The 26,021-nt window shown below is 49.8% G+C and overlaps 1 protein-coding gene across 5 annotated transcripts in view; it reads right to left on the bottom strand.

Annotated features, from left to right (window-relative positions):
• The window catches only part of RGS3 (regulator of G protein signaling 3), a 125,354-nt gene that overhangs the window by 51,343 nt on the left and 47,990 nt on the right, over window positions 1-26,021 (bottom strand). For 2 of the 5 annotated variants that reach the window (XM_053565258.1, XM_053565301.1), the window contains 4 exons: window positions 20,269-20,380; window positions 14,354-14,397; window positions 7,965-8,087; window positions 2,920-3,688 (listed from right to left, as the gene is read on the bottom strand). In XM_053565258.1, the coding sequence (XP_053421233.1) occupies window positions 3,581-3,688; window positions 7,965-8,087; window positions 14,354-14,397; window positions 20,269-20,380 (387 nt within the window). In that variant the 3' untranslated portion in view covers window positions 2,920-3,580. Of the gene's footprint in view, window positions 1-2,919; window positions 3,689-7,964; window positions 8,088-14,353; window positions 14,398-20,268; window positions 20,381-23,474; window positions 23,624-26,021 lie in introns of those variants that run through there. The other 3 variants (XM_053565231.1, XM_053565241.1, XM_053565249.1) reach the window with 2 other exon arrangements.

The following is a 26,021-nucleotide window of genomic DNA, read 5'->3' on the forward strand; positions in this document are numbered from 1 at the left end:
AACTATTACAGTACCCCCTGAAAGCCTGTCTTGAGGAGTTCAGTCTTGGCTTTCATATCAGACTTCTTTCAAATCTTATGGAAAGGGATTGATCTTTTCAGCCTATGCCATTCCTCAAGGAAAACAAATTCTGGAAGTTGAGAATTCAACTTCAACAAATTCTTCTACTGGGTGAAGAATAAGTCCTCTCATTTTATTTGTCCTAAAAGCATCCCCACTACAGCCTGAAGGGCTGAATTCTGATAGGCTGGAGGAGATGATTGATTTCTCTTTCTTCCATCCCTAGAAGGCAAAACTTTGCACCTGGAAAGAGCGAGGGATTAGGTTGAAAGGCCATGGATTAAGGAAGAGTTTGGTGTCCTACTAGCTATGTGGCCTAGGAGACATCACTTCACTTCTTGGAGCCTTGGTCTCTTTCATCCACGCACTGAAGCTGCTGGGAGGCTTAAGGCAGATGATGCCTGGGGACCCCAGCTGCCATCTCCCAAGGCCATGCCCTCACTGTGGAGCCTCCCCACACTGCAAAAGTGTCTGCCCCTCCACTTTGCAGAGCACTGTTTGTGCCTTGGTGCTGTGTGTGACCAATGAGGGCTTTGGTCAAGTTTATTTTTAAAATTTTAAATAAAGAATAAAAAGACAAGATATACATAAATAAGTGTCATTATTTCCAAAAGGTCCATGTTATCCCACTTCCCAAAGGGCCAAAAGACTCAGATCAGTAGAGACTTAGGCATGACAGCTCACAGGATAAACCAAGAGTTTCAAAAATCAGAGCCTGTTATTAAAAAACAACAAAAAACAAAAATAAAAAAGACATGAAAATGGGATACCAGTATGTGTGGGGAACTAGAAGAATCACTTTTGTATTCAAATCACACAGATGGCCTTTCCAACAATAAATGGTTGTGCTCCCATCCTCCCAGCTTCTAGGCCTAAGACAACAAACCAAGACAATTGGTCCATCAGGAAAGAGGCCATTGTGTGCTTCTTAGTATGATTTATGTGGTGGGGAGGGGCTCAGCAATGTTTCCCGTGATTATGACTCTCCAGTGCAATTTCGATAGCTTGTTCATCATCCTGGACAGCTGGGATGGACTGGGACGCTGTAGAGTTCATATTTCATCTCCTCAAGCCTGTGGAGCCAAAGTGATTGTTCCATCGATTTGAGAGGCAGAGCAGCAATGGTGCTGTGGCTCACCACACTCGTTGGGAAGACCAGCCCAGGGCCCACCAGAAGCTGATGTCCACTTCCCCAGCAGCTCCATCTGGAACCCTGATGTGAGTGTCCACTCGTCAGGATAGGCCAGATGGAAAGTCTCATCAGACCCAGGGCTGGGTGCTGCATTCAGACTGTCCATTTCTTTGTGACCAGAGCTCTTGTCCTCTATACCTGTCTGACAGACAGAGGTAGGTCACCAGGTCCAAGAAAGACAAGCTGGCTGCCTTCCCAGACAGGCGATTCTCCTGTGCCTCACATTCCCCTTAATGTCATTTGGTAAGGGAACCAAATGAAATCAAAGTGCAGCTTGCTGTCTGCGCAGACCCAGCTGATCAGCCTCTCAGAATTCCCCCTCTGGCTGAGCCCTGGCTGACAGAGACACTGTGTATCACTGGTCCCCTGTTCGGTGGGGGCATTAGCCTGACCACAGGTAGATCCATCCCATCCCCCATTAGACTGCTGATTCAGTATATTGATCTTCCCTAACTTGAGAGGAGGATAAGTGAGAGGCAGGAGACTTATTCCCTTCCAGGCCACCATTTGTGGGCTTCCAGTGGCCGATGCAGTTGAGCAAATTCACAAGGGAACAAGAATCCTTCTCTAAAGACACTGAGGTCTTAGTAACACAACACAGGGTGTGTCCAGGGTCAGGAAGTTTCTCTGGCCTGAGCCATCTCTGATCCCCTTTATCCTGACCCTGATCTTACAGATACTTTCCTATGCATGAGCCATGTCCCTCAGATCTGGAGCCTTGAGCTTCCCTCCCTCTAGTTCTGCCAATTAGAAAAGAGTATCAGCACTGCCCAATCTTGAGCTCTAGTTAGGAGTGCAACAGGCAGTGAGCAAGCCGGACTCTAATCACTGTCCCCTTGGTAGGTCTTCCTTTAGCCGTGTGGCAGGACAGTCTCCATCAGAGGTGCTGAGCCCCACCTAGCCCTAGTTCTCCATATGTGGGAGCTCCACAAAAAGCAAACCAAGTCAGTTTCCAGGACACTGTGTTCCAGCCTCTCACCCAACTGCTCAGCACAGGAAGAGAAAGACAGCATAAGCAGCTCCTGCTAAGACCTTCAGGACCATGAACAGTCCCACCTTGGCCGGGCTGGGGGAGATTTCACTGTTCCCACTTCCAGGAACACTCCCAGAACACAGTACTGGTCCCAGCCCAGGCCTGGCCAGAAAAGGGGTCTGTGAAAAAGGCCCCAATCTACACATCCACAGAGAGAGCAAGACATGGGGAGGGTGAGGGCAGACGGTAGGACAGGGCAAGGAGTCATCCCAGAGACTGGCATTCACATACCCACCTCCCCAGTCACCATCTAGGACAGGTTACCATCACCCCTCAACTGGAGGACTATATGCAATCTGATCTGGTAGAAATGTATCTGGAACTCTCTTTCTCAAAAGCCTTCAATGGCTCCCCACTGTATCTAGAATGAAATCAAGAAGGTGTTAACTGCCAGATCCCTACTGTCTGGCCCTCACCCACCTCGTCTTGTCCTTCAAGAAGCCCCAGCCACACAGGGTTGCTCTCCAGTCCTCAAGCTCACTGAGCTCCTCCTCATCTCAGTGTCCTTCACAAGCTGTTCCCCTGACCCGGAACAATCTTTCCCAGTCCCTAACTTCTTTTCAGCCCGCAGGTCTGGGCTTAAAAGTTATGCCCTTCCCCGCCCCACCCCCACACATAGCAATCTAAGTTCAAGTCCCTCTGAAAGGAAGCTGTTCTTTTCCTCCATAGATTATCACAGTTTATAATCCCGTGTGTGCATGTGCATGTGTTAGAGTCATTTATTAATGCGCATTCCCTACTAGGACTGAAACCTTGATGAGAGCAGAGGCCACATCCATCTTGTTCTCCACCGTGTGCCCAGCTCCTAGCACAGGGCCTGGCATAAAGTAGATGTCCCCAAAATATTCATGAATGAATACGTAAGTGTATACTATACAGATGACAAATGAGTGGAAGGGTGGAGGTGTCTTCTGACAGCAGTGGATTGTGGCGTTGTTCTCCATTGGGGTGACCCCTCTCAGCCTTTCCTGCTGCCCCCAAGGCAGGTGCTAGAACCACCATTGGAAGCCCAGATGCCATTTAGCCTCCTTTTCCTTGGAGAGAATAAGCTTCTGCGTCTTCTCCACTCAGGACTTGCTGCTGCCAGCCTGCACATGCCCACGAGGCCTCTCACACCACTGTGGTCCTTCTGTTGCCAGTCCACACACAACCTTGAGAACTCTCCCTTCAGATGACCCTAGGCCCACCATCTTGGTCTTCCAGTTTGGGTCCAGTTGAGGTGAGGTTACTGTGTGGTAGGGAATGCCCAAGAAAGGGTTAAGTTGTCAGAAGCAGAGTCCCGCCCTTGGTTTTGCTCAGCCAATCAGAGTCTGTTCTGATGAGGTAAAGCTTCTATCCTGGGTAGCATTGGTGGAGTTGACAGGCCCCATCTCCTGCTGGAGGGAGCCGTAAGGGTGGAGTTTCTGTGGAACCAGACAGAACTGGAATTAGCTCGCTGTCTACTCAGGCGGGGCTGCCTGACTCCAGGACCTGCCTCTGCTCCTTTCTAAGGCTTTCAGACAGACCCTGGTATCTCAGGGGCCCTGTCTCTAGCGGCCCCAGTGGAGATGACCAGGTGGTGGGCACCTCAGCTTCACATCTAGGAGAAGTCTTATAGCCACAGCTGACCCAGGAGGCCTCGGTTTCCCTGCCTGGGCCCTGGAATATGGCAGGTGGCTACTAGGAAGTGACATGGAGCAGTCGTCACTTGTGCTCAGAGCAGCAGCCGCAGCTTCAGTAAACAAGGCCACCAGATGAATCTTCCTATATAGACATCACTCAGAAATAATGGCGGTGATAAGGATAGCAGCTAGTTCATAGAGTTCTTCTTGTACACCAAGCACATTATGGATTTAATCCTCATAAGAACCCTGCAAATCCATCCACTTTACTGATGAAAAGGTGGCTCACCTAAGGACGTGTGACTTACTAGGTTATTTTGAACTATATGTTGCCATATCTGTCTCTGCCAGTAGATAGACTGTGATCTCCCAAGGAAACAGCAGGACAGATTCTCTGTGCATTTCCCCCATGGAGCCCTGGCTTGCCCAGAGAATGGGGCCAGGACTCGTCACACTTCAGACCCCCTTCTCAGCCTAAGGGCTCAGCCAGAAGCCTACTCTTCCCAGGCTTCCCGGAGCCCAGCCCAGCACCATACACATGAGGGTGCTCAGCTGCAGGCTCACTGCATGGACGATGAAGGGATAGCCAGGACCCACTGGCTATTCTCAGGACCCAAATGTATGGCCTTTAGTGCTTGAATCACCCCACCAGTGCCCTTGTCACCTCTTTCCAATTAGAAGGAAAATTCCATAAAGTCAGGGACTAGGTCTCCTTCATCTCTGTGACTCCAAAGGACCTAAACCAGTGTCCGGTACAGAGAAGCCATTTATTATGTATATTTGCTTGAAAACCAAAACAATATATAACTGCCTCTCCATACTAGCTTAGAACCTCAGTGACCACAGGTGGGACTACTTCTACATTATTCTAGATTAGAAATTTCACAGCAGTCGCCATGCAGGGAGTTTAGTACAAGATATTCCAGGCAGAACAGAAGAAAGGAAGATTCCCCCCAATGACAGGTAATGAAGCAGGAGAGAGGGCAAAGTTCTGAAGAGGTAGGTAGGAGGGGGTCAAACGGGAGTAGGAGACTGGAATAGGAGAGGAATCGGGTCATTTACTTCAACAGGAAGAGGAGAGAACCTTCAAGCCTACTCAGAGCCGCTCTTACCTACCATGGTCAATCGAGAGTGAGCAGGAGAAAGGCACTGCACCCCCAGAGAAGGGATGCCAGATAGCTGCTGCCTGCCTACCTGGGACTCCCCATGCTGCAAGGCCCCCAGAGAGCACAGAAAGCCTGTGCCTGCTTAAAGAGATGGAAAGAGCCTCTAGGTCAATGTGCAGATGGGGCCACCAAAGCCACAGCAGGAAGTAGTTGTCAAAGGTCACATGACAGTGACACACCTGCCTCTCTATTGTTCTTTGAATTCGCCTTCCTCCAATTCCCTGCATTCTTTCCAACTAGCATCTATTTCATTTCAGAGCAAATTGTACTTATTATATTTTGTAGATTTGGGAACAGCTGTACATTCCATGAGATGTTTGAAGAATCTTCCAACCCAAGGTGTCAGCAAACACTGTTGAAAGGAGCAGGGGACAGGGGTTAAGAAGGGGCAGTGGTGGAGTCTGGGGAATTGCCTTACAAATCCCTCTGCCTCCTGAGAGGTATCTGAATGGGGAATGGGATGAGGAGCAGGAGCAGGCAGTGTTTTCCATTGTTCAGCATAGAAGGTAGAGCATTCATGGAAAGAGCACAAAAAAGGCATCCAAAGGCCTGCTACTGAGTCAGGATTCACAACAAATCGGTATGCAGGCCCCTTCATGCCAGCAAAGCAAGAAGCCAGCCTCTGAGCTCTGCTTGGCCTTCACTCTTCCCCCCTGGAGGACAGCAACCTTAGTAGAAAAGCTGTGGCCCAGCTCTCGGGAAGGAGACTCATGTCACTCTGAGGCTTCCAGGACCAAACACAGCTGAGCACAGGGGGATGATGGGGTAAGCCAGATGGACAGCCATCTGGGCCCAGTCACTCACTGAGGTCTCTAAAGCATTCTGGAATAATGCAGGGCTCGAGAGAATCATACTGACCAGAACTCCTCTTAGGAAGTTTTCTGTAAGTAACTAGAAGAAATGAGTTGTTGAGACTCTGAGTGCTACTGTGGAGGTGGAGACATGAGACCCCAGGGGCCTGCCTAACAGAGGACAGTTGCATAACAGCCCTCCCAGGAGGGTGGGCCAAGTGGAGTGTGCAAGTCTGGAGCAGAGCCCAGTTCACAGGCCCAAGAAGCAATTCTGGGACTGTCCTCACACTCAACCCGTGCTTCTCCCTCTTCCTGCCCAGCACCCAGCTTCTCCACTGAACTCTCCTTTGAAGAGCTTTGATTTAAAGAGGTGTCCAAACTGTTACCCATCCAGGATGCCCAGACATCTTGACATGGCCCTGCCACCCCCAGCCATCAATCCCCCTCCAGGGTCAGCCATCCAAGCCCGCAGCCCTACAGGGACCGGAAGCTGCTTCAGAAACAATGCACCTTTAATAGCCCACTGTCCTCCCAGACCTGAGGATGGGGAGATTCTCCAAGGCATAAAAAAGGCTGCTACAAACACACTGTGGATCCAGAAAGCTCTTCCATCCTCAAACAAGAACTAAGCCCAGACAAAAGAAAGCTTGGGGCATGAGTCCAGCCACTGGATGTCACAGGGGCTTCCCCACTGAAGAGTGATTCAATGGGACAGAATCAATGGGACAAGACAGTCTATAGGCACAGTGACAGCCCGTAGGCATGGCGACTGCCAATAGACACGTGACAGGTCTCTGCTCAGTAGAACCTGCCAAAGAATTCCACTCAGTGCTGCAACAAGCCACCTGGGACCAGGGCCAGGGGCAATGCATTCCCCATAGCTGTGGTTGAGTAAGCACCAACTGCATACCAGGCACTGTGCTATGAACTGTATATACACCCCCTCATTTGATTCTCACAACGACCCTTCGGAGGAGGAACTGTTGTCCCAGGTTACTGAGGGGGATAACAAGCACAGAGAAGTAGAGGGCCTTGACCAAGGTCACAACTGCCACTCAGTGGGCGGAGTGTGGTTCAGAAGTCCACAGGACACTGTCTGCCCTTATCAAAGTTATTCCTGACCTTGGCAGACATAAAACAAGGTAACTTTTATATCTCAGATCATGTCAATTCTCAGATCATCACTCTCTTTGGAGATAGCTGGGGAGCTGCCACCACCACTGGCCCTCAGGAGAGACCACCAATCACCTTTTCCCCAGCTCCTGCCCAATGGCCTCTCCAAAGGCCTGCTGCCATGGCACATGGGTCCTGGACACACCGGGAGGAAGTAATAAGGTGGCAAGTTTATAGACTGAAGCTCACTTTCATCCATCTTCCCCCAGATCCAGAACAGCAACCACCTCCATAACTTTTACAGCCAACCAGACCAAATTCCAAAATGGCCAGCACCTTAAGCAAGAGAAGGGATCTGAATGACTCACAAATGGGGGACTATAACTGTGCCTTGTAGCTGGCATCCAGGCGTCAAAGGGTAAGGCTGCGGTCCAACCTCCTATCCTTCCCCCTTCCCCAGGCACTGCAGGGGCTGAGCAGTGCCTGGCCCAGATCAGCCTCCACTGGGAGTCTCTAATCTTCTCTGATGCTCCAGCTGGCCAATCCCCAGGCCCCAGCAGTCCAAATTCGGCTGCATTTGGCTCTGGCCTGCATGCAACTGTAATGTATAACAGCTCCTGCTGCAAACATCCCCTCAATTATGCTGCCTCAGGCCAATGTTAAACACCAGTGTACTGCCCCTGGGCACAGCCTACCCAATGGCAGAGGGGAGTGCGTGCCAGGCAGCAGCAGGGAGCCCAGCTCAAATTAAACCTTGCCATAGGCAAACAGAAGAACAGAGCGGAGGATTGATGGGTCCTGCTCGATTTGGCTCTCTCGCTCTACCCGAGCAATGTCGAACCCACTCAACAGATCCAGTGTAATGCCAACAGGGAGAGACAGTCAGGCATAGGCCCCCTTGCCAAGAGCTCATTGCCCAAATCCAAGTACCAATGCAGAAGCTCGAGGGTCCAGGCTCACTGAGGGAAAGCAAGGCTGCAGGAGCCACCGCCACTGGCAAGGCCTTACCTTGCTCTCCTGGGGCAACGCTGCCAGCTGTTGCTGCTTGGCGATGTTCTCCGACAGGCACCAGCACACTCTCTTCTTCTGCTCCTGCGAGTGTGCTTCCAAAGTGAATAAGCACTCTGCCTTCTGACGTCAGGGAAAACAGAGAAAGGGATGGTCAAGACTGCTCCCTGGTTCAGGGGGCTCCCAGGCCCAAGCCCATCCCTGGGCTCCAGAGGGCGAGGCTGTAGCAGAGAGGGGAGTGTCCACCAAAAACCATAATGCACGCTAATCCCCAGTGACATCGAGGCAGCCGGGAGCAGGGAAGTGGGTTCAGGGGCCAGCTGGCCAGCGCACAGGTTGGGGGCAGGGAAGAAGGCATAGCTCCCAACACAGTGGAGGCCTGTGGGGAGCTACAAGACAGACACAGTGAGGTCACCCTCCGGGGCAGGCAGCACAAGGCAGCAGTGGGGGGTTGGAAGAACCCAGAGGGCCAAGGCTTTGGCTGATGCTCTGTGGAGCCAGGAACTCTCCTCTCAGCTGACAGAACCTGCCTCCCTCACAACACACTTATCTGATCACCAGGCCAAGGTTAGACAGGCAGATGAATGGACAGACCAACAGAACCCAAACAGCAACTCAAGTCCCTTGGGAAAGTCTTTGGCGGGTAGAGTCAGGTAACCCCGTGCAGCCCTGCTGCCTAGCCCATCTCTGGGTCTGATAAGTGACGGCTCAGATGAGGGCAGCAACATCTCCCACGGTGCTAAACTCACATCCGCTTTGCCAAGCGCTACAGACTCCTCTGCCCAACTGGACTTTTTGACGAGGGCCTAGCACACTGCTTGGCAAGTAATGGCCTTGGTAAGCTCTGGCTGCCTGGAGTAACTGCCGGGATGAGGTCAAATGCAGGCCAGCCTTGGCGCAAGCACCAGAGAGCTGTGGGGAGCCCAGGGGTCATCCCCTGAAGCAGCTGGAGTCGGGGTGAGAACAGTGCCGCGTGTCCAGGGTGACCACCCACTCCCTGCCCTGCTCTGATCGGGGATGGCAAGGCCTTTCTGACTCCACTGGGATTTGATTACAACCCCACAGTGCTGAGACTAAATGAACTTTCCAGGAAGCATGAGTTAGATGGCCTGGAACAGAGAAAAGACAGTGTCTCCATCCAGTCCCTCCCTGTTTTGCAGTTGGACAGGCGTGGTGCAAATTCCAGCCTTGCCACTTCCTGGCTGTCTACCTCAGGAATTTATAAGCCATCTGTAAAATGGGGACAACAGTAAAATCACCTCACCCTCAGAGCTACTGCAGAGCAAGCAATGAGGACAACCTCAGGCCTCAATAAATAGTAGCTATAGTTATTATTAATATTTGGTGATCTAGTTCATTTAACAAGTATTTATTGAGCACCTGCTCTGTGTCAGGGCCTGTCCTGGGCACCAGAGATAAAGAGCTACGTGAGACAGATGAAGTCCTTGCCCTCAAGTTCAAGGGCCGAGACAATAAATAATAATAATACACAGCCAGCCTTCCATATCTGTGGGTTCTGCATCCATGGACTCAACCAAGAGTAGATGGAAAATATTTCAAAGCACATATTAGGTATTATTATAAGTAACGTAGAGATGATTTAAAGTACATGGGAGGAGGTGCATAGGTTACATGACATTTTATAGCAAGGACTAGAGCATTTGTGGGTTTTAGAATCCACAGGGGTCCTGAAACTAATCCCCTACTAATCCCCTATGGAAACCAAGGGACAAGTAAAATTAAAAATTGTGTAAATGTCACAGAAGTCATAAAAAGAGAGTTTATAATTCAGCCAGGGGTGAATTATAAACTTGAAGGGGTAACCCTTGAGGTAAGGTTTGAACTATAAGAAGGAGCCAGCCTCTTTGAAGGGGTGCCCCTTGAGCTAGAGTTTGAACTATAAGAAGGAGCCAGGGAGGAAAGTGCTTGGGAAAAATTGTTCCAGAAAGAGCAAATGCCAAGGCCCTAAGCTGGAGATGGTTATTTGCATCTTCTAATAGCGTCTAGGGACTTTGTCTACCCTACCTTCCAACCCAACCTCACAAAGGGTGGGGCTACCTCCCATGCTGAGTGTCCCCAGGGTGCCAGCCATGCCTCTCCTGCCCAAAAGTACTCAGAAGATGATCTTCCTAAAAGCATGGAGGAGAAAGGGAAGAAAGCCCCATCTGCTGGCTTCTGGAAACTGGATGGGTACACTGAGGCGATCCTGGGAGCTTCCACTTAACAACAGAGTCCCTCCACTTCCCAGAACCTTCTAAGAGAAGGACACACCCAGAAAAAGACCTCAAGATTTCCCAGGGAGGAGCCTGGGGAGACAGATGCTGGGGGACAGAGGGCCCTCTGGTCCCGTTCTCATTGTGCTCCCCTGTGAAGGTTAGGGGAGAGGCAGGAACTGTGGTCCAAAAAGCCGGCCCTGACCTGTGCCTGCCAGCCCTGCTTTTATCTAGCCATGTGGGCTTCAGTAAATTCCTTGATCTCCCTGAGCCTCAATGTCCTCTTTCTGTTCTGAAGCAGGGATTCTGCCTTACTAATAATTCCTTTGGTCTAATAAATTAAACAGAACTTTCCCATTGATGATCTCACTCTGATCATAGCAATTCAAAGAAGCAGCAGGAGGGCGTGGAGAGTTATTCTCATTTTATGGAAGGGAATAACCAAGACTCAGAGTGACTGAGGACCTCACTGAGTCTCATAGTCAATGAGCAGCAGAAAGAAAACTCAAAGGCTTGAAGAACTTTCCGCTGGGATTTCATCTCCAAACCCTGGGGAGGCCTCCTCACCACCCGGTGAGGCTGCCAGACCCTTGGCTGGCAAGAATGCTCTCCCTGGCAGACTGGCCCCAGAGGCAACCAGAATGCAAAACCTTCAAAAGGAACTCTGTAGGCCAGGGGGTCTCAGAGAAGCTGCAGAGTTTACTGGCAGCTTTTTGTATAACCACTCTCAGCTCCAGGATGGAGGTCTCCTCTTTACCAAAGTACAAGAAAGCTCCCCACGCTGAGTGTGTCTCCAACAGGGAGAGAGCCATCTACCCCTAACACTGAGCTATCGCCCTCACGCCTCATTACCTGGAGTAAGCACAGAAATGCTTTGATATGTATTCCACAACTACTGTAATTATCCCCATTTTACTGACATCACAAGAACCACCCTCCCCTACCCTACCCTTTGGAAAGCCATGTTTCCCCACCTGGGATGGAAGCCATATTGTCTGTCTCAACTGCAGAGTGTAGGGCTGAGTCCCTGGCTCTGAGGACTTGAAGCTGAAAACCTCCATAATGCTGGAGAGCCCAGATGGCTTACAACGCTCCAAGGACCTAAACTCAGGCCTGGCCCTGGGACAGGAGCTGGCTAGCTGAGATAGGCAAACATTCCTGGGAGGCCCAAGCCTTGGAAACTGGCCTAGCTGAGAGAGCAAGAACACTAAGGCTGCTCCCTCCAAGGAGGGCTAACTCTGGCTAACTCTGTCACCTGGGGACCCTCATTGCCTGCCTGGCTGCTCTCACATGTGAACTATCTCTTTTAATCCAGTATGCAACCCAACTTATCAATGCAGGTTCATTGCTGATATGCACTGTGCTGTCAACACCAGGATCCGGGGTCAAGGCCATAAGTTGCCTTGAGGGCATCCTCACAGAACTCACTCAGGCAGACTATGGGGAGGTCAACCAAGCACAGACCTTTCAGATGCACAGTCCAGACCCAGAAGTACCGGATTTCTTCTCACTTAAACATGGGCATACTCAAATCCACCCAGTCGCCCACCCTTCTCTTGGCTGCTTCCAAGATCCCCATCTTGCCTCACATCCTTGCTCCTGAATTAACTTTATCTTAGTAAAAACCCAAACCTCTTCAGCCATGATTTAAGTTGATTCATTTGCCTTGACAAACATTTTCTCATTTAATTCAATTCTCCTAATGACTCTATGACAGAGGAAGGAAAGAAACAGCTGTTACCATTTTTTAGATGAGAAAACCGAGGCTCAGATAGGTTATATCATCAGCCCCAGGAAATTTCAAAAGAGAAGAGATTCACAGTTTACATTCCGCCTCCTCCAGAGCCTACAATTTTGCCATATTTGTATAACTTTATATGCACATTACCAAGAATGTGAAATATTCCTCTTAGCTTTCTTTTGAAAAGATCAATAAATCATTTCTGATGTCTCTAATGGAGAGTAAATGAATATGAAAAGCTCTTCCCCTTGTTAGGAAGCTGACAATAATAATAGCTACCATTTATTGAGCACTCACTGTGTGCCAGGCTCAGGGCTAAGTGCTTAGATGCACTATCTTATTGAATCTCATTTAATCATCACAACAACCCTGCAAGGTAGGCCTCATCAGCCTCGTTTCAGAGATGAATATGTAACTTCCAGATCACTCCAGAAATGGTAGAGCCAAGATTCAAATTGGTCTTCTTAACTCCAAGGCCCAGACTCTTAAATTAATGGAGCCAGCCTCAGATCTAGATTAGAGAATGGTCCCTGACCAATGTGCCCATTGAGCCAATGCCCCTCGTCCTCTATAGGAATTGCATCTGTCCCATGGATTTGCAGAGACGCCTGTCCAGAGGAATAGAGACACAGAGCCAAGGACTAGGACTACCCCAGAGCTACCACCACTCAGGTGATTGGGGCTTTCTCAGTGCAGTGTGGAAAAACTTCGTCAAGCTCTGACTCTGTTCCCCCCCCCCACCCCATTTCTTCTCTGAGTGCTACTTACATGTCAGGCAATGAAGAGAAACCACTTATCAGAAGTTCCAACTAAGGTGTGAGTTTGGGGCTCTCCGTGGGATCCCAAACCACCCGTGTTGAGAACATCCCCAACTACAGAGATAGTCTTCTGTCTTTTCTGCATTACAGATGTGCCTCTCATAAACAGCAACCCATTAAAAGAAGAGAGAAGCTTCTAGCTGCCTGTGAGATCAATCCCCTAAGCCCTCAGAGTCAGATCACCTGGCACTTTACTGAAATAAAAAGCCCCAAATCAATAACCCTTCATCAATCTTTGAAGGGCTAGGAGGTAGATCCCTGGAAACCCATGGAGTCAAAGTGCTTTTCTCTGGGGAAAAAAACAAACCCAGCCCAGAAGGAAGCTCTCTTGTCATTTAAGAGCTTGGCGCCTCCTTTAAGGGACTGCCTGAGAGAATCGGAACCCAGAGCGTGAGGCTGGAGGAACAGCCCAGCCTGGCTCACAGCTTCTCCTACATGCACTCTGCTCGCTTAGCTCTATGGAACTAAACACCTTCCAGCACAGAAGTGACGCCACCAGCCACTTTCTATGCCCCAGTGGGAACGTAGCTCACACAGAGCAGGACATCGGTGTCTTCAGGTCAGCCATTCCAGGCAGCCTGGGCCCCCAGCTGAGCTCCAGCAATGTCCACTGCCTCTTTAGAACTTTCTGGTCTCCCCTGAAAGCTAACTTAGCATCAACTGTCTTCTCCCTCAGGGATCTGTTCAAAGACTAAACCAAGGCCTTTCACCTCTTACCTTAGCTGGGAACTGAAGGAATGATTTTCAGTCCCAAAGAGGGCCCCAGTTCCTTCTTAAAGGATGCATTCCTCTTGGCCAGCCAGTATAGACTATGCCCCACCTCCAACAAGACAGGTTCCCAGGACTGCTGGATGAGACAAACTTAAGTGGAGGCAGAGGGCAAGAATGAGCCCTTGCTTAGAACAGACACCACCCTGTTTACATTAGCAGAGACCCACAGTTGAGAATAGAAATTTCACTGAAAACTGAAAAGAATTTATGTGTCTCATCTTCTTCATCATCATGGACCTCTTTGGCTAAACCCCTGGATTCATTATATTTTATCTACTGAACCATAACAAGCAATACATTGTTTCATGGATTTTGCTCAGCCAAGGCGTAGCACTGCCCACCCAAGCTCCTGATCAGACTGAGGAATGTCAATCACACTGAGTGAGCATCATTCCAGCCCCAAACACAAACACTTGGTGTAGTCTGTATTATCTGGCCCAGGCAAAGTTACCTCAGGCCTCTGGAAACACAGGAGGAGAGGTCGGGGCTAGTATTTCCTTAAAAAGTGGAAGAAAGAGGCAGGCACAGGAAACAGATGAACAGGGTGACCTGCAGCTGCCAGGCCACATCCTTATGATTCTTGCAGTGCAGGAGGTCAGGGGGTGCTGAATCAGAGATCTAAGTGCTTTCTTGTTCACTTAGAGCCCCTGCCCTTGCCAGAGGTAAGACAGGCAAGGGCAGGGGCTGATATTCCCATGCTACAAAGCAAGAAACCACCAATCTGAACTTGCCCTGCATCACTGCATGAGGATGACACCAGAACCCTGGTCTAGCACCCAGCCCAACATCTCCCCTCAAGTACCACATCACAGATCTTTCTCCGCAAACACACAGGAAAGGACTCACCTCTGCCAGGTATAGCACACAGAATTTCAGATCTTCTGAAGAACCTTGAGGGGAACAAAAGTAAGCCTTGCATTAGAATTGATTAATGGCAGTTTGCAGGAGCACCGTCAGCTGTCTTGCCCAGAAGGCTGTGTGTGTGGTGTGCTTTCTGGAAAAAGAGGGAGAACAAGGCAGACAAGGAGGCCAAGAAGTCTCTGGAGGAAAGGGCTAAATACATAACCAAGTATAAGATCTCTGCTGCCTGGCCTAAGGAATGCTGAAATCTCAGACTCAGGAGCAGAAGTCAGGAGTAGCCTCTGGGCACCAGTCAGGTGCAGGGAGCTGTCATCCATCCCAGAAGGTCTCCTTTCCGTGATCCCTGCAGTGACGGAAATGGAGGAAGTACACATCTGGGTTTTCCCTTGAACACTCCAACTGCCTTTGCCATTGTCAAATTCAACAAGGAGCCATTTAGTTCCTAGGTGGGCCCTGCAATGGGGGAGACCTAGTCATGGCCAGAGTGGAGCCCAGAGATGGTTTCCAGATTGGGGCTTGACCCCAAGCCCTCTGTGTGTTTTTCTAGAGCCTCCCCCACCTTTGGTCCAGGACCCCAACAGCAACCCTCGGCCAAGCCCTGTCTACCTGGGAGGCAGCTGGAAGGGGCTGTGGGCTGCTCCTTCCTCCCTACAAGAGGTCAGGTAGAATCCTGGCCTAAGGGCAGATGGTCTGCTCAGAGTGCCTCAGAAGCAGAAGCACAGAGAGATGACCTCCAGCTGTTGAAGCTGGGCTCAGATGAGAAGAAAAGGCTCTCCAGGAGGTGAAGAAAGGCAGGGAGATGGAGAAGCACAAGTTGTGCTCGACAACAAGCAAGGTGACCGAGAAGCCACCCTGCCTCCTCCTCCTGGATGCCTGTGCTCAGCACTACAGCCATTCCTCGGGACCTGGCAACATTCCCCACCAAGCAATTGGCCTCACAGGCAGGCTGTCACTGTCAAGGGAGGCAACCACATAGCACATGCAACAACAAACACTTCAAGGGCATTAGAGCTTCAGAGTGCCACAGTGCCACACACCAGCTACTGTTCTAAATGCTTTCCATGAATAAGCTCGACCCTCAGGACAAACCCTGTAGACAGAGTTTTTGTCACCCATGACTCGAGTGAGAACACCGAGGCACAGATGGGTTAAACAAGTGGCCCCAGAGCCACACTCTGACCCACCACACACTCTCCTCTCAAATGCCCACCGCGTAGGCCCTACCCAGTCCCCCGTCTTCTCATGGCACCAGGCCCAGTGCTGGGCTCAAAGCAGCCCCCTCAATACATACTTGAAGCAAAGGCACTGTCAAAGGAACCAACATTTTTTACAAAGAGAAGGTGGCAACGTAAAAATAGAGATTGTGAGCCAAGCCAATTCCTAAGAAAAGCAGTGAGAGAGGGCCCTGGTGGGGGCAAAGGCCAGGTCCCCTGGCAGCAAGCATGTGACAGTTACTTAGACAAAATTATCTGAGTGCCAGGGGCTGCCAGCCAGAGCCAGATAAAAAACAGCTTATAAATGGAGGGTTCACTGTGGACTTTGAGAGAATAAATCTTTCTGCTTCTCCCCACCTAGAGATGGGCTAGGAGAAAGGAAGCCCTGCCTAAGAACTCATTGTATTTACAAAAGCTGTAATTTCTTTATTATTATTATTTTAATTATTTTTTATTAAATCATAACTTTGTACGTTGATGCATTTATGGGGTTCAGCGTACTGCTTTGATATACAATGTGAAATGCTTACATTGAACTAAGTAACACATCTATCACAATTATACTCATTTCAAAGTTTCTGCTGGTTCTTGTGTTGCTGAGGGTGGAGATAACAAGAGGTGGTTTCTTCTGTTTAGGAGAACATACTGGGATGTTTCCCTGCCTTTCCAGAAGCAGACCTTAGTGTCAAGGGAGAGCCACAAAGATCTATGTAAGAAAACAACAGAAATCTGGGGTCCAGAAGCTGGCAGTGAGGAAAGAGAAGGGTCTGGAAGGGAGGGGAAAGCCCAGGACATGAGAGCTTCAGGCAGACAGGAGGTGAGGATGGGAGAACACACCGGAAGACACAGTCCCTAGGGCAGGGCATGGCTGCTGAATTGCCTTGACAAATTTTCTTTGCTGGTCACCCCCACCCCGCCACTCTGACCTCCCTGCATTACTATAAACTTTCACCACGATCTGCTCCCCATCCCAGCCTTGTGCTGGCAGCACTTGGAGAAAAGGACAAGATGGGAGCAGCACTCAGCCCGGTTCAGAGCCTCACAAAAGAACAACACACTGAGGGAGCCCAGGATGCCAGGGAGGAGCAGCTGCTTCGGGACAGCAGGCTGCCCAGAGGCTGACCAGGACAGACGCCACAGCCCCTGCAGGAGCATCAGAACTGGGACCTCGTGGGTTGGCCTTCAACATACCCCTATTTCTGCCATTCTGAAATTCAACAAGGAGCCATTTGCTTCCAGAGTGGACCTCACTTCCCATCAAGGAATTCATGAACCACGTAGGGGAGATCACAGTTACGGGCTAAGTAGAGCACAGGTCTGATCCCGGCACCATTTTCCCAGATCCCTCTCCTACCAGGCCTGAGATCCCAAACTCAGTCACTCGCCAAACCCTCTCCACCCTCTGAGGCAAGTCAGGGGGGTGTTGTCTCCACTCTCCAGATAAAAAGACTGAGGCCCAGGGAGGGAAACAACTTGGATTGAGCTTTGGACTCAGACAGACAGTACAAGGCAGGCAGTAAGTGACAGAGCTGAGATTTGAACCCAGGGTGGCCTGTGATCCTGACCAGGGTGTCACACTTAACGAGTTGCAGAGATGGAAAGGTGGCCCTTCCACTGCTGTCACCTCAGTGGCCGGCACTGAGGTAGGCTCACAGGACATGCTCAGAAATGTCGATTCAAAGTTAATTTCAAGTGTCCCAGCAGCTAGGACCTAAACAAATGAGTTTTAGAAACTGGGTACCCAGCTCCCCAAGGGGGGCAGAGAGCCCAAGCATCAGCTGAACATTTCCGGGCCACTTCTGAGAGACCTGAGCAGGCCAGGAGGACATACTGTGGGCGTGATGCTGGCCGCCTAGGAGGCAGAAACACAAAGAAGACCAAAACCAGGGCGGCGGAGGCAGGAAGAGACCACAATGGGCCCGTCTGACCGGAGATGTCGCAATTGTTAGCGCCAGCTCTCCCTGTTCCCATTACCCTGCCATTCAAAGCCCTGCTGGAGCTTGGGGGAAGCTGGGCAGGAGGGCGAGCAGGATTTAAACGGTCACCAGCCAGGAGCCCTGAGGAACGGGTACACCCCCAGCTCTGGAGCTGAGCAGCTATTTCTGGTCTCCTTTTTAGTCATTTATTCATTCACCCAACAAACTTTCATGCACTAGCCACATTGTTCTGTGCCCCATGTTGGGTATTGGAAGTACTTGACCAGTGGTGCTAAAGATTCTTCAGACAAGTCACATGAAGGAGTCCTTGGTCCCTAAGATGGCTGATTCTCCCCTGCCAGTGGGCAGCCGTTGCCAGGCCTTACCAGCCGAGTCAGCCAGAAAGGGTATATTCCTTGTTTACTCTTTTCTCTACCCCCAATTGAACTCTGCATACATGTTTCTTGAAACAAGAAACCAAGGAGGCATGAGTAATGTTAATCAGAGACCATTCTGCCAACAGAGACTCCAGCTAAGGCCCCAAATGCATCTCTTAAAAGCCTCGCTCTGGCCCTTGCTGCAGCAATGGGTCTCTTGGGGCACAGGGGAGGCAGGCAGGAAATCGGACGCCAGGACTCAGAACATTGGGTCCTGTGGCTCCAACTCTGACTGCAGGAGAAGGGGTCACTAAACTTCCGGGAACCTCGCGACCCACAAGCCTGTCTCAGGGGAGTGGGGATAGAAGAGGGAGAGAGGCAAGAGCTCACTGGTGCCTGAAAAAAAATCTAAGCATTGGAATGTGCACCTTGACTGCTCAGTGTCATGGAGCCATTTCCTTCTTCCCTCTCAGCAACTCTCAGGCTCCCAGGAGGTCTGCCCAAGACCATGTCAGGCCTAAGGTCTGTGCCAAACTATCTGCCCAACAAATCCAGGGCACACACACAGACCCTTCTCCACACCAACCCAGTGGGCTCTCATGGCCGTGGTCATCTCTCCTGAGAAGTATTGCCTTGGCCACCCTCAACCCTTGTCTGCTGGGAGAGGAAGCCCTGGGAGCCAGCCTGCACACCCAGCTCTGCATCTAGAGAGTTTCTCTGTAATACCTCCAGGCCCCACACCCCACCTTGGCCATCACACCCCCAATCCTAATCAGGTCCCCTGAGGGGTGGAGGCAAGATGGTGTATGGGCATTGCCTGGCTTCTGAGAGCAACCTTGGGGGTTCTGTGGGGGGGGGGGGTGTCAGAGCTGGCAAGAAACTCAAAAGGGCTGACCCAAGCCTTACTTCCCAGGCAGAGAAACTAAAGCCCAGAAGAGAGAAAGGACCAGCTAAAGTCACATAGCAGCAGCAGCACTAAGCCCAGAACCTCAGACCCAGCTACTGCCCTTTTCCCCCCACCCTAGCCCCAACCTCCAACATGTAGCCAGCATGAGCCCCTGTCTCTTTCCCTCCCTTCTTGTAGCAGGAAGCTGAGCAAACCAGGATCCTGAGCTTGTGGCCCCAGACTGGTTGTAGTGTGCACTCAGAGTGAGGGTTCTGTTCCTGTCACCCACCAGGATGCATTGCTGAGCACTGCCCCTTGCCCAGTACTCCCTCATGTGACTAAGCTGGGGTTGGGAGGGGACGGGGAGAATGGGCATGTGGGGAAAACTGGGCAGTCACAGGTAGGCAGCAGGAAGCCCAGGGCAGAGTCTGCTGGAGCGCTAACCTGCCCCCCTCTGGCAGGCACATGGGCGGTCCTGGGACACCAGTGCCTGAGCTGGAGTGGCTCAGAGGACTGCTCCTTCCCATTGCTCCTTGGTTGGGCTGAGCCCACCGGGAAGGAGGGAGGGGCTGTCCCCAAGTGATGTGACTCGTTTTTCCCCTCCCTGGGCAGGAGAAAGCCAGAGCCAGAGAAGTCGTAAGTGGCTTCCCGTGGGGAAGTGAGAGTGGAGGTTCTCACACTGACCGGGTTTCCAAGGAGGAGGAACAGCCAGGGCACCAAGCACACAGGATGGGTTTGCAACAGTCAGGAAGTTTTCCTGGAGCAAAACCCGACAAAACAGAATTCTTTCGCTGGGTAATATTTTCCTCCCTGCCCCTGTCACCCACCCTCAAACAGGTCTGTTGTTGTTTTCATAATCTGGGAGAGGAAATTGAGCCCCTTTCAGCAGAGACCTCAGGCGCCAAACCAAACCGCCGACAGATACTCCCAGCTGGCTTCCCGTCCCCAGAGCAGAGGAGGGCACGGTGGAAAGTTTGGGTTAGAGATTCCCTCATGTGCCCACAGGCACCTATGCCCAGGTACTTGGGCTCAGGCTGGACAGCTCAGAAACAGTGGTCTCTGTCCACAGATCTGTGGGGTGGTAACGAGCACTAATTGGGCACCTGTTGTGGACCAGGCACTTTGCATTTATGACCCAATTTCATCTTCACAACAACCTTCTGAGATGCTATTATTATCCCCATTTACATGAGGAAAGTAGGGAGGGGCAGGGCCAGGATTTGAACACAAGTCTGTCTGAGTCCAAAGCTCTTCCCACCCTGCTCCATAGCTTCCCCAGAAGGTGTCTAGAAAACAAAAAGCCTCCTTGAAAAGCTCAGGGCATATCAGAAGACTTGCCAGCCTAGAAGACATGCCAGTATCTGAGAGCACCAGCCAAGAAACAGAGCCCAACAGCACATGCTCAAATGCCCCACTGACAGCTGAGTGCCAGGTCCCAGAGGGTTCCTGGAGCAGCGTGCCTCGGGGCACATGGGGAGAAGCCCCGGGTACCTGGGCACCTGCTTACCTTCCTGCAGCTTTACACTCTGGAGGTAGAGAGGGTTCCTCAGGACGTCACAGCGGCCAGGCTCGTCCTCCTTGGTGAAAAGCAGCAGGTCCGAGTAGGCAAACAGGGTCACCTGTATGGAAAGAGAGCAAACTAGCTGCCTTATTGTTCCGGGAGGCTGGGAGCCACAACCTCCCCTGAAGGTTCAGGTCACTCATCCTCATTGTCTCAGGCAGAACCAGGAGTGGGGTGCGATATGGCTACAGCCAAGGGTAGAGACCTGACCTGAAGTGGAGATGGCTCTTTCACCCTCCACTTTTCTACATTTTGAATAGGAAAAAGCAGAAAAAAGAAAAGGTCATCAGCCTCCCTGCAGATGGTCTCGGCAAGCCTCTCTACAGCCCGATGCCCCCAGGCTCACTTCTCTGACCAAATGCCTTGGAGTCTCCAGCCCCACATTCTTAGCTTGGAACTGACCTTGAGCTATAAGATGTTCCATATTTGTTTTAATTCTACTGTAAGTGTCTGACTGAAAGAGCACTGGACTTGGTGTCGGAAGTCATGAGGCTCCTATCCCAGCTCTGTCGCTAACTAATCACACACAAAAAAAATTGGTGAAGTTCCCTGAGCCCCCCTAAGCCTTAGTTTTCTCATCAGTTCAAACAGGGAGAAGAGTCCCTGCCTCATCACTCACTGGCTTTTTCCACAAGCTCTCCCTAGACTGAAGTGAAGTGGCATGCAGCGTACAGTGGTATTACCAAATGTCTTGAAGATAATTGTAACTGCATTAATGAGAAATCAGCTCAAGAAAAAGCCAGTTACTTACGCTCCAATACAGACATGTTCATAACTTTTCTCTCTTTTATGCATTAGCTGCTCCAAAAATAAAAGTAAAAGCTATTTTTAGACATTATAGGTAAACCAACAGGCATGCTCAGCATAGTTTCATGCTAAAAAAAAAATCCACTTGATCCTCTAATGCCACTAAAGAGTACACTGTTCTTTGTTTTGTAAATCCTACCGTGGCCTTTAGTCAAAAAGGCCAATTTTAGGTTCTCCCAAGAAAACAAAGTATTATTAATTTAATTATGCTAACTTCCCTTGAGGTGTCAAAACCCGACACTTCATCTCTTCTGGAGTAAGAAGAATTAGCCAGAAGGGTTTGGCGGGCACTGAGTTGACATTTAGTGATCAAACTTTTAAAGACAACCCCACAGCTCTACTTCTAAGACTCTGTCCTACTGAAATACTTTTTAAGGATATATGAATATGAACATATATGGATATTTTCAACAGCATTTTTGTCGTGTAAAGAAAGAATAACATAAATGCCCATCAAGAGAGGATGGATAAAATAAATTATGCAAATTCATATGGTAGAATTTGATGCAGCTATAAAAAAGGTAGAGCTATGAGTACAGAAATAGAAATCTATCATAAGTCAAAATAGTACAATGTGCAAAACACCTCAAGTATGATCTAATTTTATAAAATACATCTGCACATCTATGTTTACTTTTTTTTATTTTGAGAAAGCGTCTCATTATGTTGCCCTTGGTAGAGTGCCGTGGTATTACAGCTCACAGCAACCTCAAACTATTGGGCTTAAGCAATTCTCTTGCCTCAGCCTCTCAAGTAGCTAGGACTACAGGTGCCCACCACAACACCCAGCTATTTTTGTTGTTGTAGTAGTTGTCATTGTTGTTTAGCAGGCCCCGGGCCAGATTTGAACCCACCAGCCCTGGCATATGTGGCTAGTGCCTTAACCACTGAGCTACAGCCGCTGAGCTGATGTTTACATTTTTTAAAAATACCTAAGATAGGCGGCGCCTGTGGCTCAGTCGGTAAGGCGCCAGCCCCATATACCGAGGGTGGCGGGTTCAAACCCGACCCCGGCTGAACTGCAACCAAAAAATAGCTGGGCGTTGTGGCGGGCACCTGTAGTCCCAGCTACTCGGGAGGCTGAGGCAAGAGAATCGCTTAAGCCCAGGAGGTGGAGGTTGCTGTGAGCTGTGTGAGGCCACGGCACTCTACCGAGGGCCATAAAGTGAGACTCTGTCTCTACAAAAAAAAAAAAAAAATACCTAAGATACTCAACCCACTCCTCACTCTGGGAAATAGCATTTTCCTTTATATTTTTTGGTTTAATTTGCATTATTTTGCAATGAGACTGTTATTTTATAATTTAAATATATATGAAATGCCTCAAAGGATCACTTGGCTTCCTGAGTATAGCACAAATACAGTGGTTGGAGGAAATCTGGGCCATGGAGACAACAGGGGGACATCCTTGAGCAGGAGCTCTCAGAGGCTCCAGCTTCTCCAATGGGGCCCAAACACAAAGGCTGGCAAGGATCTTGGTGGCGGCCCTACCCAATCCCTTCCCACCACAGCCCTGTCTCAATGAAGCACAAGAGAAGCCTCCATTTGTGAAACACTTAGTTTCTGCTTGTGTAAATAACACCATTGCTCTCACTTACAGATGAGGACCCTAAGTTCACAGAGGCAAAGTGACCTGTCCATAGCCACACAACCAGGGACTATTACTCAGGCCTGGCAGACCCTAAAGCCCCCCCCATATAGATAGGCAGCAGTATGCCTATGGAATGTGGAAGAAGCCACATTCGCATCAAAAATAAGAGCAAAGGAGACAAAAAAAAAAAAAGTTCAGGGAGGAGAAGAAAATGATCTCAGAGTTCAGAAAGATTCAAGGGGTTGGCTGTCTGAGGAGAAGACCTCAAAGTCCAAGCAATGCAAAGAAGGCTCTAAATTAGCCGGCATCACAGGTCAAACTCCCCAGCTTCTGCAGAATGCGTCCCCGACTCAAGGAAAATCTACTCATCACCTCCAGACCCAGGGAGAAACGGGCAGGGGAAGAACTGAGAGGAAACAACCTAGAAATTCAAATGATGATCCAGGCCCAGAGAAGACTAGCAGGAGGGTCAGTAGGGAGGAGCCATTGGCAAGGTGAGAAAAGGACCAGGCCACAGCTCCGCACAGACTCCCAGAGCTGAGAATATGGTCTAGACAGGAAGTGATTAAGGCATGAACGAAGAATTTCCCCAAAGGTCGGGTCAGGGAAAGGCCAGAGTTGGCACACAGCTGGAGGCAAGGCAGAAGGGGAAGCCTGCCGGGGGAGGGTATGTGCACCCCTCCTGTCCCACCAGGATCCAGTGGTGGCCACAGCAGCTACAGCGGACTGATGCCCATCCCCATGGCCCAGTTACCTGCTGCCTTCTGCAACAGGCCATGGAGGTCCCCAGGTGTCTTCCCCACACTTGCTCCAAGGACACATCTGTTTTTCCAAAGGGTTGAGGGATCCCTTGGTTAGGAAGTCCTTACAATTTGGAGGATGGCTTCTCCTAAGTGGCCCTAACTAAGCTTCCTCCTGGGAATCTGGACTAAGGGCAGGGTTTGTAGAAAAGACCTTGATGCCTTAGTTAATGTTAAACTCCATGAGTCAGTGTGTAAAGTGAGGGTGTGTCTGTTCTGAGCTTCACGGTATTCCTAGAACCCAATGCTGTGCCTGGCTGTGCTGTAGATGCTCAGTAACTATTGTATTGTAGTGTTGTCCTGTGTTGTACTGTATTATATCAATAAAAATGAGGCAGTTCCAAAATGCTCATTTAACCTCAAGGCACCTAAATCAACTTTGTAACTTCTGGGAAGGGAAATGATGAGAGTAGCTCAGTGTGTAGGACTGGACCGTCTCACAGAAATTAGCAAACTTGTGCATGCCCAGCAAAGAGAAGGGACAAAGAACCAAGGGGGGACATTCCACAAATGAAGACTTCTATTAAGCATAAGGGAGAACGTCCTACGATTTACCCACTCTCCAGTAATAAAACCAGAGCCCAGACTCCGGCCCCTGCAGATTCAAAAACTGACCAAAACCATTAGCTGGAAAGTCACAGGAAATAATTAGAATGGATGACTCCTGAGGGCCCAACCAACACTGAGTTTCTACGAATTTATCCAAATCCTTCTTGAATTGGTTTATATTTTTGGCCTGAGTAATATGATAGGGTACCAGGATCCACATATTTAGTTGCTATAATACTTCAAGAAAAAGGATTGTATCTATTTCACTTGCTTTCAAATAGCTTCCTTCAATCTTCAAGGCAGGGAGGTCAGAGAAAGGAGGGTGAGTCTCTTAGTCTCTAAGACTCCAAAGAGCTATGAGCAAAGATTTTTTTGGACAAATGATAACTATAACCAGGCTATGGTTTCAGCTTGTGGTCCTTAGTTTGTTTTTAAACAAACATGCCAGCAGTAGCATGGGTCATGGAAAGCATTGCTAATCCTGGCTCCGTCCTTTGCCAGCCCTAAGACCCTCAGGCCTCACTTCATCTCCCTGGAACCTCAGCTGTCCCAACTACAGATTGGACACCCATGCCTGTCATGGGGGTGCTATGAGAACTAATTGGGATCAAGTGTATAAAATGCCTGCACAGTGAGGATACACAATAGGTGCTCCATGTTTGCAGATTTAATGGTGAGCAAAGAGAAGAGCAAAATGTAACATATGCGTATGTTACAGGGGGCTGTCATTTCTAGCTGCCTTCTTAGGAGTCTGGTGAACTAATGGCCACACCTTACTTTCTGACCCTTGGACACCTGACTTAGCTCTGTCACAGATTTATTCACAAATACAGCTCCAGGCGATGATTTCTCATTCCTGAAACTTAAATCCCCCTTGGCAGATGATGTTTCACTCCCACTGAGGTAGATCAGAAGATGGGCCGAATCTCAGATAAGTGTGCTGATATTTTTAAGAAATTTCCCAAAGAGGAGGTTCAAAGAAGAGGAAGTCCAGAGATATAGTAGGCAATGCCGAGGGGTAGAAATAAGCACACAGTGTCCCTAGGGAGCTCCCTTGAAAAAGACAAGGTTCATTTGGAACATATAAGTCCTGGTCTGCTTGTTTAAAAAACAAAACCAATTTCCTGCTTCAGCCACAATCACACATAGTATCCCAGAATGGCTGAGGCTGAAAGGGCCATTAGACAACAGTCAACCTCTGACCCTGCCCTGGCTACCTCAAATACACACATACCCACTGTTCAGATGGGAAGACTGAGGAACAAGGGAGCCAGCAGTAGAGCTGGGGCTGGATGGAGGCTTCCTGCCTCCAAGTTTCCTGATCTTTCCATTACCCCAAGCTGCCGCTTGACTCAACCAAGCCAGCTCTGCATCAGGACCGGACCTGCAGCAGCCCTCTGCCCTACCCATGGCCCCCAGGAAGCTAAGCCAGAACCCAGCTCACCAACTTCTGTTTCCATGTGGTTTTAAACTCAGTGACTGAGCTGGAACATGACCAGCTCCAGGGACTAGTAGTCTCCCGATTATCAGAAAGCCTGGGCTTCTCCCAGGAAGAGTGGCATGGCCCCACCTCAGCACCTTATTGGCAAAGCTGTAACCCAGGAAAAATCATAGACTCATGTGTCAGAGTCTATGATTTAACATAGACCTAGAAAACTTGGGTAACAGATACTCCTCTAAAAATTCACTGTGGGCTAACAGCTTTAATCTTCTCACACACACACCCCCCCAAGTAACACCACAGCAAATTCTTCTGTTTCTTGGGGTAAACAATAGGCTGTCTTTAGGGGCTGAGGAAACTTTCTAGCCACAAAGATGGATTAAATAGCTTTGAGAGGAGGTGAGCTCCCGATCACTGGACATGTTTAAGAAAAAGCTGGGCAGCCAATTGGTAAGGAGGGCCAGCAGGGATGGGGGGAATTTTTGGTTCTCCTCTACCCTGAGATTGTACA

This window comes from Nycticebus coucang, chromosome 2, assembly GCF_027406575.1.
Source record: "Nycticebus coucang isolate mNycCou1 chromosome 2, mNycCou1.pri, whole genome shotgun sequence".
In the NCBI taxonomy this organism is placed as follows: Eukaryota; Metazoa; Chordata; class Mammalia; order Primates; family Lorisidae; genus Nycticebus; species Nycticebus coucang.